This window comes from Antennarius striatus, chromosome 8 (genome assembly GCF_040054535.1).
Source record: "Antennarius striatus isolate MH-2024 chromosome 8, ASM4005453v1, whole genome shotgun sequence".
Classification (NCBI taxonomy): domain Eukaryota; kingdom Metazoa; phylum Chordata; class Actinopteri; order Lophiiformes; family Antennariidae; genus Antennarius; species Antennarius striatus.
The window spans coordinates 4,793,148-4,809,311 of NC_090783.1; the positions used below are offsets into that span (position 1 = coordinate 4,793,148).

The window sequence follows — 16,164 nt, forward strand, 5'->3', positions numbered from 1 at the left end:
TAGTAAGAAAATGAGGGTGTAGCTCAAGTATATGTCAACTTGGTTGCAACATTATCAGCTTCACAGTATAAATTCCGATGGATATTGTACAATGAACACTTACAACCAACAAGGACTTGTCTTCAATGATGTGGAAATATGGGTACAAAGGGTTGCTGAAGGAGAAAACAAGTCCAACCAGTTTCCCACCTTCATGAGTATCATTCCCCCGACGGTTCACACCGTGTATCACGTTCTCAACTTTAATCTCTAACAAAGAAATGTGTCTGATAAAGAACATTCATATGACCAGAGGGCTAAAAACTTTTCTATCAAACCCAAATTAACAACAAAACAAACACCATGCAGCCATCTCTATATGGTTTACACCGTACACTGTCAGGCAGACTAAAATATTTTCCCCAGAATATATATGACTGAAAATGTGACAAATGCAGGGATTTTCACAAATGACTTGAATAGCTCCATTTTTAAAGAATTAGTCACATTAGTTTGAAATAAAGAAGGTTGCCATAAGGAGTTGTGTTTGACAAATGATCAACAAAAAGATGACCAAAATAGCCACAAAACCAGAGATAATAAAATCTAATTAAAGCAGACAGAACTCTCTTGTAGAAGAATCATAGCAAATGAGAGTCATGAGGCCTTTCCATGAAGCAGTAGGAAAGTTGATGGACAACAAGTTTCTTTGCCTAAGGCTTGGTTGACAACTTTAAATTACACATCCTGTGTTATGACTGTTGTGCAAATGCAATGTCAGTGTAGAAATAATACACGGTAAAGCCTTTATTTATCGTTCTTTGGGTCAATGTAAACCATTTTCTCTTGATCCATTTTATTCATTGACACTAAAAGCATCATTCAATCAAGGTGAGGCTACATTTATTTCCACTATAACTACACCTTCTTCATACATGAGAGAAAAACACTCACTAAGGTGTACATTTTAGCTGGAGGACACTGACTAACACGTTGACTAATAATCATTTTCAGCTTCAAAAACATGATGAGAGATAAAGTTACGACAAGAGCAGCAATGATAATGATAACAAATTCCCAGAGCGTGCGTTTGAACAGGAATTATGATATTCTGTGTTCCAACAGCTGCAAATGTTTTCCACAAAACAAACCTTAAAGTTATGTATACGGATGTTAAAGTTCAGCTGCAGAGGATATCCACAGTGTGTTCGTTGGCACATGCTGGACCGTTGTTTGTTATGCTTTCTACAGTCTCATCAGTTGTGCCACTTAGGTCATAGCTCGCCTGGTTCAGACCCTCAAAAGCAGCCAGCGTTTACAAGCTGGGTCGTTCCACAATCCTTCCTGTTCCACTCTACCTTCTTTTCCAGTCTATATCCCTGGCCTTCACTCAACTTCCACCTTTGCCCCGTACTGAGTCGACCATCCACCCATCTACCCATCCAACCCCTCCCACTCTCTTCCCTGAAGCTGACTGCCCACAAAACAAGCATTACTACATTCATGACCTCCTGACTGTCATAACGGTTCAACAAAGTGAGACAGCTCTGAACAGTTTCTTGTGTAGCTGATCAGGGGTAGATCTGCAACTGAAAACTATGTCTTGTCGATATTCACAACGTAAGAGTACACCTTGCGGTCAGAGCCACTTTTCAAACCGTCCACATTTACCGCTTAGACTAAACACGTCAAACACGGTCGTGCCATCAAGCAATTGGAAATCACTTAGAAGGCCTTCTGTATTCTAGAGCAGAAAAATAAGCGTTCCTCCCACATGACTTCACATCTTGTGCTAATGCTATTTTAATGAAAGATTGTGATGTGGGTCTTTGGCAGTAATGTGATTACAGTGAATATCAGTGAGTCAAGGCACACCATAGCATGCCATTCTTAAACCTATCTTCCAAAAAGAAAGGCTGTTATGTGGAAGAGGTTTCAGAGGTTTTTCTATCTATTTGTTAATAATTATGACTATGACAGAACCTGCTGCCACATCTTCCAACTTCACATGACCACAGCAACAATGGAACAAATGAGACACACTATGAAACCAATAAAACCTGGGTGATGGCCACTGACGAGATAACACACAGATAAGAAGCTCTTCAGAAATGTGAGGAGGTGCAGACAGGAAACAGTTGCTGTGGAGGAAACACTGAAACAGAAGCACATCTGTCTGATGATCCTCTGGGCACTTCCATGTCGTGGCTCTCTGGCCCGGCGCCCTGCTATAAAGTTTCCTCTCAGAACCAAGGTCTTTCCGTAGTGGGACATCCTCCCAACCCTACAAATGGAAGGAGTCACTGAAAGGCTGAGTAGGGGCCTGGGATTTAGAGATCCATTATTATGCTTCAGATAGGCTGAGCAACAGATCATTCAGAGGTCAAACTAAATGTTCTGTATTTATTGATGAGGATTTTTTTATTCTACTTGCTGAGTGTTAGATGTTAAGGTGAAGCCTTCAGACTTTGGGAGAATACAAATCTTGGCCTCCACAAAATAATTTGAACAGCTGATTGAAAACAATTGTCATCTAGAAAGGCTCACCCAGTTCACCTCAAACAGATGCAGATGGAAAAGTAACTGCTTAAATCTATAATCTTCTAGAAGGAGAATAAACTTAGGGGTCACGAGACAAATTCATCAGTAAAGCAGCCAACAACTCGAATCTGCTCTAATGTTCCTGCCAAAAGGCGTGGCTTAACCATGCTTCACACACAAGGTGAAGCAGAGGAGACAGGTGGAGATAAAGCAATCCCAGCTGAGCATGAAATCAGTAAGTTATATGCGATACGAAAAACTCCATAGAGCCAAAGATGGATGCACAAAACCGCAAGCCATGCCTGTCATTTTGTCTTTACCTGGGGAAAAAAAAAAACATTGTGGGTGTTTTTTTTCCAATGTCAGGCCAATACTTTATCACCTTGATAAATTAATATAAATCTTGCATCTCTGACTGTTTCAGATGTTCCGAATTTAAAAATTTACAGTTCAGTTTATATACATACATATATATATATACATACATATATATATATATATATATATATATATATATATATATATATATATATATATATATATATATATATGACACACACACACACACACACACACACACTCTTGCATAAACTAATGGGGGTCGACACAGACGTGATATATGTTGTTCGAAGCACACAGACTGAAGTAAAAGCATAATACATATTTTAGCCAAAGTCATTTAAGGCATGAAATACAAGCCTTGACATGCCTTCCTGAAATGACACACTGTGCATCACTTTCCACCAAAATAGCATAACTTCAATACCAACTCATCAATGTGTGAGAGTGAATACCAGGGTTCACTGGTGCCGAATGACACCACACAGCTTCCAAAAGTCAGGCTGTACAAAGAGATGTGTAATACCCAACTATAAGTTACAAAGGGGGAATCAGAGATCGGACTCCATGTGAAGAGTCTGTCAAGTCTGCACATACAAAATTCATCTACTTCATTTGATCTTCTTCAAACATTAGCATGCCAGTTACTGGGAGGTTGAAGGAAGAGCGCTGACTGGTTCAATTTGTATGCAAGATCTTCAGTAGCAATAAATTTAGCTTGAACAGTCTACAGCCGGCAATACTACAGGTCAAAATATATAAAAGTTAGGAGTGAAGGTCCGGCGCTCTGGACATGTTATCGCTGCATAGAAATGCTTTGCACAAGCACTTGAAATGAAAACACTGGAGTGCTTTGTCAATACAACACAAAGGTCACATGGTACCATTAACCCTGTTTACTTTCTTAACATGTGGAACTTGTTTCTGATAGGAGTGGTCACCTATGATATTTGATGGACTGAAGTCACCTCTGCTGACAGTTATAACACAAACTAATCCGTAGACTCTTACGTTCCTATATAGTCCAATTTCACCTTGGAAAGTGCATTGTTTACAACCCATGGAAGGACATAGTGTGAAGTTGCCACCGCGAGTGTTTTTCAAGAAACCTGCAAACGCTCCTATTACACATGTATGTTTAGGACGGGCACTTCACGACTACGCAGAAAGTCCCATGACAGTCCGGCTGTTCAATGTGTGTTATACTGAGGGCTACAAATGTAAATATGTCAATGCATCGATGGCAAACACATGGCATGACTGTGAAGGAGTTACAGAAGATGTGGGTCGAGAAGAAGGAGGTGACTCAGGATGGGGAAATATTACCTCTATTTGAACGGCAATTGAGTAATTATTCACAATGAATCTGATGTAGGTTTGGTGGTGGTGATGTAACACTATGCAGACATTTTCTTTGACCTACATAAGGTACATAAATACATACATACATAAATATCACTGCTACTTCACGTGAATACCTCAGCACAGCCTATGACCTTCTGTACCTCTGTCAAGCAGATCATTTCCAACAAATCACAGGGAATTTTGCTCTTTCAGACATTTATTAGGAACATTTATTAGTTCACTCCAGAAACTACTGATGTCCTCAAAACATGAGTACAAAACATAAGTAGCAACTCCATCATGAAGATGGCTTCCAAAGAACAAGTCCAAGACTCGTTAATTTAAATGGAAACTACAGTTAACAATTTTTCTAATATTTTTCAGGTGCTCGTTACATTTAAATGAGTATAACTTTCATATATTACATCTGGCCAAATCTGTACTGGTAACAATAACTAGTTAAAAGCATTTACTTGATACCTTTCCTGAAATAACGCTATAACAATCTTGTGACATAATAACAATAAAAAACATTCAGTTGCTTAAACAGAAGATGGATTTCTGGAAGAAATTCACCAGCTTGCAAGGAGCACAGTTAAAAGGAAAATGAGGTAACTAAACCCGGTACTAAAAACAACTCAACTCAATAATTACATGAACACATTTCAGTTTCTCATCTCAACTATAATATATAAATGAAGATTTTTTTTTCCAAAGTGTAAAACTCAGCTGCATCTATTACTCAATTGTACCTTACCCCAAGAATTTAGGCCATCCTAAAAGAAAAAAGGAATGCGTCAGCTAAACTAACATCGACTACTCTAGTCTAAATGCTACAATAACGAGATCTGCAATAAATATTAGACCAGCTGTAGTTTTGATTTTTAAAACAATGATTTCAAGAAATGACAAACATTGATTTTTTTTTTGATGAGTGTGTACGGAAAGTCTGGCAATAAGCCCTGGGCACCAAGGGCTTATTGGGCATCAAGTCCAACCCACAAGACTAGAGTTCAAACAGATAACAATAATTCCAACTGTGATGAGGTGTGTGTGTGTGTGTGTGTGTGTGTGTGTGTGTGTGTGTGTGTGTGTGTGTGTGTGTGTGTGTGTGTGTGTGTGTGTGTGTGTGTGTGTGTGTGTGTGTGTGTGTGTGTGTGTGTGTGTGTGTGTAAAGGAGCAAATAGAGCAGAACTTGGGAGCCTTATGTTTCCCAAACGTAAGCCTCATTGAACAGAATTAAAGACAGGAGAATAACTTTTACCCACTCATGAGACAACACAACACGTTGTTACAACAGGGCTCCCAGCTGACTGACCTTTTCCCACAGGACATTTATTGACTTACGTTTGGTTGCATTGATGAGGTTCTTCCCATCTTTGTACAGCTCTTTGATAAACCTGTTGGTTTTGTCCAGCTCTGCTTCATGTGCCTTTATTTTCTCCCTAAAGCAGGGGCTGTCCAGATAGCATTCACTAAATTCCAGCGGGTGCAGTCCCATTTCTGTGACGAGGAGGCTAGATAATGCTTCGCAAAAAAAAAAAAAAACCCCGGGAAAGTAGTAAAAAAAAAACCAAACAAATAAATTTGTAGCTAAAAAAAGGTAACCGATAAAATCAAAATACCGCCTTTTCCGCAAGCTGCTTCAAGTCTATCAGAGGAAACATAGCTGCGTCAAGTAGCAGCAGCTAACGGTGGTTAGCATGGTAACTTTTAACAGACGCATGGGTGTTGCTCCACAATTGTAAAATAACGAGTTGCTAACAAGTACAGCGGATAGAATGCTATAACAGTAATTCGACAGTTAAGTATTCATCTCTAAGCAGCACACAATGAATGTCAGAAAGTCATAATTGCTGTATCTAAGTTTGTCGTGTTCCATGAAACGTACTCCACCTAGCAAAGTGACAGATTGAGAAACTCTGCTGACATCTGTGTGCGTGTAGCAAGCCTCTGCCAAAGAGTATGCAAAGGCTGCGAGATGAGTACCTGATTTCTACTTCCGTCTTCCCTCGTAGCTCGACATAGCTGGATAGATGGATGGATGGATGGATGGATGGATGGATGGATGGATGGATGGATGGATGGATGGATGGATGGATGGATGGATGGATGGATGGATGGATGGATGGATGGATGGATGGATGGATGGATGGATGGATGGATGGATGGATGGATGGATGGATGGATGGATGGATGGATAGATATAACGTTTAATTTCTGATGTATTACTGATGTATGTTACTTTACAGAAAATAAATCATAACAAATACCTTTTTTATTGGACAAACACTATGTGAGGTAATAAGAAATGAAAACTGGAGAATAAAGTACAGTGATTAAGTCGGTTAGCTTTAAATGTGGGTCCATGTAACTGTTGTTTCAACAACACTGCTAATATACCACTTCAAGCACTTTTATTATTATTTTATTATGTGTCATTCTTACCCATCATTTCTGTGCCTTATGTATTGAATTCAGTCTTCAATTCAATCAAATTATTGAAATATTTATTTCATAATGACTAGTACATCACGTAATAATGTACATTAGCAAAAAAAATACCCTTTTGTTCAGTGCAGATGTAACGCAGATTTACTACTTCACACTGGGACGTCAGCAGCATGTAAAAAAGGTCTTCAGTTTCCTCAAGAATTTGGAAACCCTCTGCTTCATCTTTCTAACGTGACTGTGAGAGGATGAGTAAATGTTCAGGGGTTCATCAATGGTGTCCACTGATTGTTCTTTTTCATTCTCAGACTCCGGTCCTAGGATCTTTGTCTGATCCAGATGATCAGCTGAAGGAACACTCGCTCCTGCTCCTGCTCAGCCATCACAGAGCACTGAGGAGTCTCCTGAGGCATCAGAAGGGAAACGCAAGTTTGGATTAGTTAGAGACATATGGATGCCTAGGGACACAAATGGATTTAGTTATTAGACCCCAAGATTTCAGGGTTCGGAAGCTTAAAACCTCATGGCCCAGGAGACCATATGGTCTCCTGGGCCATGTACTGTAATGGAGTCCTGATGCTTCAGAGGAGCGAGAGTAGCAAGACTTAGGATCAGTCAAAACAAACCATTGAAGATGTTAAATGTATATACTGTACCAGGAAACAGCTCCACTCACTGAGTTTGTTCATTTTCCTCCAGTTTGGAGGCTGAGTCCCCTGACTCATCATTGTTGGTCTCAGACACAGGGGAGTCTCTCCAGACATCTCAACACATGCAGAATTCTTTCTCCACATCTGGCGGTGTTTCCTATTCCTTTCCTCATTACCAAACCCACCATTGCTTTGGGGCCCCTAAGGTGTCTCATCGTACCTGAGACCAACTTTTGCCTCAAAGCATGTCGCAAGTCCCCTGAAACTCCTTTCCTGTATTATCCTGTTTCTAAACACGCTTCACCCTAACACATAGAAACTTTTTGTCTCTAGTGTAACAAAATGACAAAGACGAGACATGCAATTTTTTAAACAGACCCCAAGAAAGAAAGAATTGATATGCCAAGACATTAAAATGAGCTTTGACTGAGAGTGCGCTCACTGAGTTCGCCCTACGATTCCGTCATTTATTTTTGCAAGGGTTTTCACGGGAGTATATTTTCTTGATATCGTATACTCTTCGACTGTGGATGAAAAATCGTCTATGATTAGTTCCATCGGACAAAAAAACTTAATTAATGACTTTTAGTGGAGCAAAATCTCTAGATAAATATTGAGATTATTATTCACTATACTTTCTACGGTTAATACGCTCTGTTAGCGACTTTAAATAATTTAATGGTGCAAAAGGAACCTTTCTCCGCCCTATGTTTCATTCCGAGCTGCTTAGCAAGCGGAAATGTGTCTTTTGGAGTGATATATGATTCTTAGCAGAAATACGATGTGCATTATCTGTCGCATCAAGGTGTTTTAACGTGAATATGAAAAGATATGTTTCGTTTTTTTTAATACATGCAGCTAATGTATGACATTGACTGTCAGACCCGCTGTTATCATGCGAGCTAATGTTCGGCTTCTGCCAGAGGAAGCACTATAACGAAGCTTACGACTTTGTTGGACATTTTGCCTTTTTTTAAAAAACATTCTTCGCAACAACCTTTTCGTCGCATCCTGCAGCCTATGATCAGAAAAAGACAGTAAGTCGACGTGAATGACGAACAATCCTTTCAAACTACTTAAGTATTCTGTTAATAGTATGCTTGTTCACGTTTTTTTTTAAAAAAAAAAACAATTTCCTTTGTATATTTCCATTCGTGCCTCGATGTTATTTGGACATGTGTTCATTTGTTTTACCTTTTTGAAAAAAATGAAAATATACATTAAAGAAAATAAGAGGTCGATGTTATTCTTTATTCAGCACGTATACTTATTTTGGCACAGATTATTTCCAAAGAAATGCAAAAAAATTATTATTATTATTATTATTAAAAAAATTATTATTATTTTATTTTATTTTTCTGAGACATGGGCTTCCTTGGTCTGATCAGTATGGGGCTGTGCAGGGGGCTGTTTTTTTGGGGATCATCCTCATGTTGTCGTCATCATCTCCTAATGATCTCTCCTCATCTTTTATGAAGGGATGCCTAACACCAGCGCACGACTGAAGAATGGCAGGAGGGCTCGAAGGCGACACAGAGAAGACCCCGCCAGGAACGAGCTGGTCTCTAGCTCCCTGGAAAGTGCTCAGCAATGCCTGTTAAACCAAGATTATGGGACAGCATTTGTGCACTACCTTCTTGTACTCAACCTTGCACCTATGTTTAAGGACTTTGCTAGGGTAATGATTGTTTACGCTCCGTGGGCTTTCATTACCAACATTCTGCACACATATCCAGCTTCAGTCACGTATGCAGCAGTCTGTTTTCAGTGCTGCAGAATAAATAGATGTCCAGTTTTGGAGAAAAAAAGTATGACATTTCCCTTTTAGGAATCGTTCAGGTTCACTCTCTTCAAATGGACCGAGGAGCTGGACTCTGTGGGCCGCATTCAGGACCTGTTTAACTGTTATGAACAAGCATTGGAACTGTTTCCTGCTGATGAGGTTATTTTAAACAGCATGGGTGAACACCTTTTCAGGTATTATCCACTTATAAAGCATCAACCCATTTGTAATTACAATGCATAATGTAGGTGTAAATCATTTAGATGGGTTATCATCGTGTGATGTGGTTTTCTTCCTTCTCTCGTCCAGAATGGGCTTTAGAGACGAAGCTGCAGGTCATTTCCACAAAGCCTTGAAGCTGAGACCAGACTATCCAGAGGCCAGAGAGAACTTCTACCGGGTGGCGAACTGGTTGGTGGAGCGCTGGCATTTCTTAATGCTCAACGACCACGGGAGGAACCGGAAGTATCAGCAAGCCATTCAGAAGGCTGTGCAGAGTGGCTGCAGCACTGTACTTGACATAGGTACTGGCACTGGGATCCTTGGGTGAGATATTTTCCATGAGAATTTGGAAACATTTTATTCTTTGATTAATGGAGTGAAAATTGAGCTGATCTTTAGCCAATTGAACCCAAACTCTAGTGGAGGCTCTCTGTTTTACTTTTTTGGGTGTTACTCTTCTCATTTTTTTTTTCTTTTCTCTCTGTCAAGTATGTGTGCTAAGAAGGCAGGAGCTGCTGAGGTGTACGCCTGTGAACTGTCCAAGACCATGTATGAACTGGCCTGTGAGGTGATAACAGCCAACGGAATGGATGGTGGCATCAGAGTCCTCCATATGAAGTCTTTGGAGATGGAAGTTCCAAAGGACATCCCACACAGGTACATTCATGTCCTTTTATCTTTGCTCAAGAATGACAGAGTATATATAATGTTTTTCTATTCTCTTCCGTGCTCAGGGTGTCCCTGGTGGTGACAGAGACAGTGGATGCAGGACTTTTTGGAGAGGGCATCATAGAGAGTCTAATTCATGCCTGGCACCACCTGCTGCTACCTCCACAGGTCACTTACATTATTCAACATAACCAGGAATCTGAAGTTTTATTTAAATTGTGTGATATTAAATTTTCAGTGATTTTTGGCACTTAAAATATATTGCCTCTGACATACAGGGTTGGAAAAGCACCTAAAAACTTTAGAGGGACACATGGAGTTTTAAATATTGATGACAGGGCTCTGTCATATTTCACCATTCTGGGTGTTTGCACTGAGAACTACAGGCAACAAAATGTTTCATCTGCTCATAACTTAAGGAAAAAAAAAAAGATCTTCGAGAAAGTTTCACAAAAATATTTTTTCTTGTTCCTAAGAGAGGTGAGAATGAATCCCAGGACCCTTCAGCCACAGGACGAGTCATTCCAGCAGGAGCCACGGTGTTTGGAATGGCTGTCGAATGCTTGGAAATCCGTAGGCATCACAGGTATAGCTCAGGAATCCGGCGGAATTCCTGTAAACAGGCTGTGCGTGTCAGATGAAGTATCATCGGAACAACAATACTGTGATTTCCGACCAAAAGCTAAACTGACAAACAAGAACAAGGTGATTTCTTTTCCAGTCTCAGGACTGGTCTGTGATCGGATCTCTGTTTGTTTCACTGCAGGCTTTGTCTGTCAGACGTTGGCAGTTTGTCCATGGCCGCAGCCGGGGAACTCCGCAGCCCAGTGAGCTGCAGCTCTGAACCGGATGACTCCATGGAGCCTTACACTACCGAGAGACTAAGCAGACTGCCGGGAGGATATAAATCTCTCACGGAGCCGTTCACAGCCCTGAACATAGATTTCAACAACGTGCAGGTGAGCAGAAACTAGGAAGAAGAAGCTAATAAAGCCTCTGCTGGTTACATTCAGCTCATTATATGTCCTTTAATTACGTTATAATTAAGTGATTCTGCTACTATCAATTTAATGTGTTTGCATTTTCTTCATGCATGATATGCACCCCATAATAGAAATCTTATATTCAACGTGCGTCTGTTGCCTCAGGTCAAGCAGAATAATGTATTTCTGAGAAAATGAATTAACCAACCTGACCATATGTCTATCGGTCCCATGGAACAAAAACATTGTTTACCTCTCAGGCTAAAATATCGCACATCAGTGGACACTAATTATTTAATCCAGACCTACAGGGATTGGCGCCTCACTCATAAACTCTGAAATGAACTCTTGGCAGATTTAATCTGCTTGACAGCACAGGTGGGAAAGTTTGTCGATATTCTTTGCAAATATTTATCCACGCTCAAGCAGCGGGCGCTTGTGTGATAATATATCAGTGCTGGGGCTTAAAAACACTGCATTGCGATGCAGTTATGTCGTACTCTGGTTTCCTGCAGGAACTGGAGGGGCTGAGCTCCAGGGAGGTTCAGAGGGTCCGTCTGCCTGTCACTCAGGGGGGGGCGCTGGATGCGTTGGCCGTATGGTTCCAGCTCCATCTGGATGAAGAGAACAGTCTGTCTACCGGACCCCAGGAGGACACCTGCTGGGAGCAAGCGATCTACCCCGTACACAGCACCAAAGGTGATGGAGCTTAATGTTTCAGTTTGATTGATTTTTAGATTAATCAGCACCTCGGTCTGTTGCTTTTCATGGGTTAGGTGTGTTTAGATGAGTGGATATAAAGTTAAGTTTACAGTGCTGAGCTTCTTTTTCCTCATTCCACACTGTTTATCATGCGGTTCCACATCACACCACAAGAGGGCAGCAACTCTCAATGTAGAAATACAAGAGAAAACCAATTTTAGCTGCAGTGATAAAATATCTCAACCAGTACTTGTCATAAATATGCCACATGGAGAGTTTTATTTTTTTTATTTTAAGTCGATCTCTGCATGAAATTATGGTAATTTATTTTAACGACCGTTAAATCACTTCCATACTAAACAGAATCAACACTAACGCCCACCGACATCTGGCTTTTGTCTTCAGTGGGAAAAGACTACAATGGGCATTTTTTTTTCCAGGTTGAGTTATTGTCTTCAGTCTGAGTTGAGTCTGAAAGAGAGAGAGGGAAGGAAACTTTATGAAAAAGGGTACAGGAACATTCTTCCTGATCTCTGTGACATGACACAATCAGTACTGTACATTTTTAACTGTCAATAGTGAGTGAAAGAAAAAGAGATGAGTCACACGATAACAAACACCGAAAATATAGATTAGTATTGAAATTAAGTAAAACACAAATTTTAAGACTTGCAAAAAAACAAAACAAAAAAAACAGCATAAAAGTAAGAATGATATTTGTTCAGAACCCTTTATGTTCTTTCCTCTCCTGTTATGCCAGACCGCTGTCACCTTAATCGGCGCTGGCATGAGGTGACACGTTCCAGTTGTCATTGCGGCACGTCGTCTTTCAGACGGGGCTCAGATACATTTCACGGATACCGGTAATTGGCGAAGGCAGCGTCTTGGGAGCCGTCACCTTTCTCGGCGATCACCGACATCCGTTTCCCCGGTCGCTGTGTGACGTGTGTGCAGTGATCGCCTGTGACACTCTTTAGTGTTCATGAAATTCTTATAAGCGATAAATATGCATTTTTCCCCAAATGCCTCTGACGAGCCGAGCGCTGACATGAAGACACGAACAGATGTTTTCCCTGTAGAAATCAGATCCGTGCCTCATCCCCTCCCTCTGCGCTCCCGGTCCCTTGAATCTCATTTCTCCTTTGGGCTCTATTTCTGTTTCCTTTTTCTTACACCGCTTGCCTTTTTTTTTTTCTGCCACATAAAATCCCCTTAAAGTCAATGTTATTGAGCTCACGCCTTTATCTACCCTCAGACCTACTTAAAAAATTGTAAGCATGACAAACATTTTATTGAAGCCTTCACAAGACTTCTAAGTCACCTTTTTCTTTCCAGGTTTTCTCCTGAAACCTAACGATGAGCTGATCGTTGAAGTGTCTTGCCGAGATGCCTACCTGAGGCTCTGCAGCGTCGCCGTGCTGAGGGACGGGCGAGAACTCTGTTTAAACATGTGTCCGGATACTACGTACGCGGGAAACCCAGGTTCAAATCAGAACTCTGAGGCTGAACTGTGCAGCGCGCTAGCGTGTCTTCAGACTGACCAGAGTCGAATCAAAGACTTCTGCATGCTGGAATGCTCAGAAATGGCTCTCCTGAACAATCACGACTACCATCAGAGCTTTTGCAGAGCTCTAGCCAAACTCATCTCCCAGCTGAAAGTTAAATATCAAAACCAAGTGCAAGGATCGCATATTCGGTCCGAGTCAAGGGACTCGTGCGACCCGTTCTACGTCCTTGACGTGTCAGAGGGCTTCTCTCTGCTCTCCCTCATCGCCGCAGGCCAAGGTAACGTAAAAGCGTACAGCTCCGTAGAAAAGAACAAACAACAGGAAGTCTTGAAGAGACTGGCTCGCTCCAATTGCATCCCGGAACAGCATTTAGAGTTCTGGCTCAACCACGTGGAGGACGAGCGAGGGATGCTGCAAAGGCCGTCCAGAGAGAAGCTGTGGAGCGCCATCATTTTGGACTGCGTAGAGACTTGTGGTCTCATAAGACAGAAGTTAATGGAGAAAGCTACTCTAGCCAGGTGAGGAGAGACCACAGGAGCCTGATTGTCTTTGCTGCACTGAAATTGTAGCGTAAAATATATTTCTACTCTCCACACAAGGTGTTTGCTGGAGGACGGGGGGCGTGTTTTCCCTGAAAAGATCGTGGTTCAGGGGATCCTGGTGGAGTCGGATACGCTGCTGCTTGAAAGCGCCGTTCAGGGTCAGGAGCCAACACTGGGATTCAATATCGCTCCCTTCATCAACCAGTTCACCGTGAGTAGTTGTTGGACATAAAATGTGATGCACTAAATTTGAACTTTTATGTTTTTTGGGTAATCTTTAACAGGCAATTCAAAGGTAAATGTTGCAGCGAAGTCGGTGTGTGGTTCCAACGAGCGTCCTATAAATAGTTATACAACACTGTCCAAACTGAAGGGGTTTTACAAGGAGATGTCCAATGTAAACTTTGACCCCTGCATGATTTTCATGTATTTTATAGTATGTTTTATAGTCCCACATCTGACCAATCGGTGCCTGATTTTGTTTTACCAGCTGACAGTCAGCTGGTATCGATGAGACCCGATGTTGGCCTATAAAAGATGAGGTTTTTTTTCTGCACATAGAACAAAAGATACAACAGTGGTGTAAAAATGGCAAACATAATTTAGCGGGAGTTGTCATTACAGCTCTTGTCCACTAGGGAACAATACATTTTATTTATTTATTCAAAAGTGTTTGTGGGGGGGGGTGCAGGAATGGTTTCTGTCCATCATGCCTCACACACGCAAAATGAATTCATTTATGTTCTTCCAGAACTTCCTGCGCTGAATGTTCAGCTAGATTTCCAATAGTTCACTAGAAATTACACCAAAAAACAAATGAATAAAATAATTCTGTCTTCATAACATAACCAGGTGGGGTTTTTTTTGTACACTCCTCATGGGTGGGTGTTTACACACATCCTTTTGAATTCTCTCTTTATTTGGTCTAGAAATTATCTTTTTTTCCCCCCAGCATCGTGTTTGTGCTCTAATTCCAACGGGTCCCACTCGGGACAGTCGTTAGTTTTAACAGATGTCGTCTTTGAAGCCCTCGGTGGAGGGCACGACTGTCACGCAAGACGCGACACACAATTTGGCCCAAGACATTCCTACCTGAATCCATCAGCACACATTAGATCAAACGCCTCGGAGAGCGGGCGCGGAGGTCTACACAGCTGTGACAGGGAGGAGGAAAGATTCTTTTGTTCTGCTGTAAAGGAAACAGTCACACTTTCTGCGCTGCTGCTTCAGTTTCTCCCTTTGCGCACTTGTCAAGTTTGGAATAGTTTGTGTGGAAGTCTAGTTTCCGACTAGGTGATCATCCATTGACAGTATTAGTTAGATATTAATAAGAATAAAGTGTTGAACTTTTGCACTAAAGTGAAACAAAGTACTCTGGTTTTGCAGGAGAAATCTGTTATCCCTATTTTGAATCTCTTTACCAAAGTTTGGTCTTTTTTTTTCTCCATTTGATAATTCCAAACCTTCCTTTATTTGCTGCTAGCAACTCTCCTGCATCTCTTTATCATTTAGGTACCGGTCCATGTGTTCTTGGATTTTTCCACCCTTGAGTGCAAACATCTCAGTGAGTTTGTGGAGCTGTTTGTTCTGGACCTCATGGACGCCACAGCGAACTACACTGACAGAGAAGTAAAGGTAAGATTAGCTTTAAAGAAAATAAATGAACCAGCCTTTTTCAAAGAACTGCTGTGACTTTTATCCATGCATTGAATTCATTGACTATAGAAAGCCTCCGGCATTTCAAATTGCTGAGTTTCTCCCTGGTACAGAAGAACAGAAATGAATCGGACTCTCTTAGGCACATCTTCTTTAGAAAAACTTCTAATTTACTTCCTGATTTCATTATCTTCTCTTTCCCAATGACCTTTAAGATTATTATAATTAATGCCACAGTTTCCTATTTTCCCAGGTCCAGGCCACCTCTGCTGGCAGAATAACTGCCATTCCCTTCTGGTATCACATCTGCCTGGACCAGGATATCAGTATCACTACCCTCAGCCACAACTCCCACTGGAAGCAGGCGGCTGTTGTCCTGCAGGAGCCCCTGGAGGTGCGAGCGGGAGATTGGGTCCACCTCGCTGTGAAGCTTCACAAGAGCACCATCTCCATCTCAGCCCACACGGAGAATGTACCCGGACCGATGGAGCAATAATATCTTGTATTGTACTTGATGTGTGTTTTATGCCTCAGTCAAGAGGCCAAAAAAAAAAGAGAAATTCATTAAATACAATGTATTTTTCAGATGTCATAGTTTTACTAGTCTTTGGATCTTGGATTGGTTTGAGATTCTTCTCAACAAAAGCATGTAGAATTTGTATCAGTGAATGTTTAACTTATGCTTTTGTTTCAGAATTTAAATTCAAAGACCATTTCTAACTGAATATAAAACATAAGTATAAAGTTATTGCAGCTGTCCATTGCTTATGAACGCAGTTCCTTTGTAAAGATGAT

General features: G+C 41.1%; 2 protein-coding genes across 5 annotated transcripts in view; one reads left to right on the forward strand and one right to left on the reverse strand.

Moving 5' to 3' along the window:
* Positions 1-6,134, reverse strand: part of arhgap10 (Rho GTPase activating protein 10) — a 41,804-nt gene extending 35,670 nt beyond the window's left edge. For 2 of the 4 annotated variants that reach the window (XM_068321697.1, XM_068321696.1), the window contains exon 1: positions 5,551-6,134. In XM_068321697.1, coding sequence (XP_068177798.1) covers positions 5,551-5,704 — 154 coding nt within the window. In that variant the 5' untranslated portion in view covers positions 5,705-6,134. The remainder of the gene's footprint in view (positions 1-5,550) is intronic. The other 2 variants (XM_068321694.1, XM_068321693.1) reach the window with 1 other exon arrangement.
* Positions 6,135-8,068: 1,934 nt separating this feature from the next.
* On the forward strand, positions 8,069-16,071 carry prmt9 (protein arginine methyltransferase 9). The gene is made up of 13 exons (XM_068322306.1): positions 8,069-8,341; positions 8,783-8,982; positions 9,133-9,281; positions 9,397-9,633; positions 9,799-9,966; positions 10,044-10,146; positions 10,455-10,564; positions 10,745-10,937; positions 11,477-11,660; positions 12,999-13,689; positions 13,771-13,924; positions 15,226-15,348; positions 15,623-16,071. Exons 2-13 carry the CDS (start codon positions 8,785-8,787, stop codon positions 15,863-15,865), a joined length of 2,553 nt encoding a protein of 850 aa, XP_068178407.1. The 5' UTR covers positions 8,069-8,341; positions 8,783-8,784; the 3' UTR covers positions 15,866-16,071.
* Positions 16,072-16,164: the final 93 nt, after the last annotated feature.

Coding starts and splice junctions, on each gene's coding strand:
- prmt9 (XM_068322306.1), top strand. CDS start 8,785: ATGCCTAACACCAGCGCACGACTGAAGAATGGCAGGAGGGCTCGAAGG. Junction 8,983..9,132: donor TGTTTAAGGACTTTGCTAGG/GTAATGATTGTT, acceptor TTTCCCTTTTAG/GAATCGTTCAGGTTCACTCT. Junction 15,349..15,622: donor ACACTGACAGAGAAGTAAAG/GTAAGATTAGCT, acceptor CTATTTTCCCAG/GTCCAGGCCACCTCTGCTGG.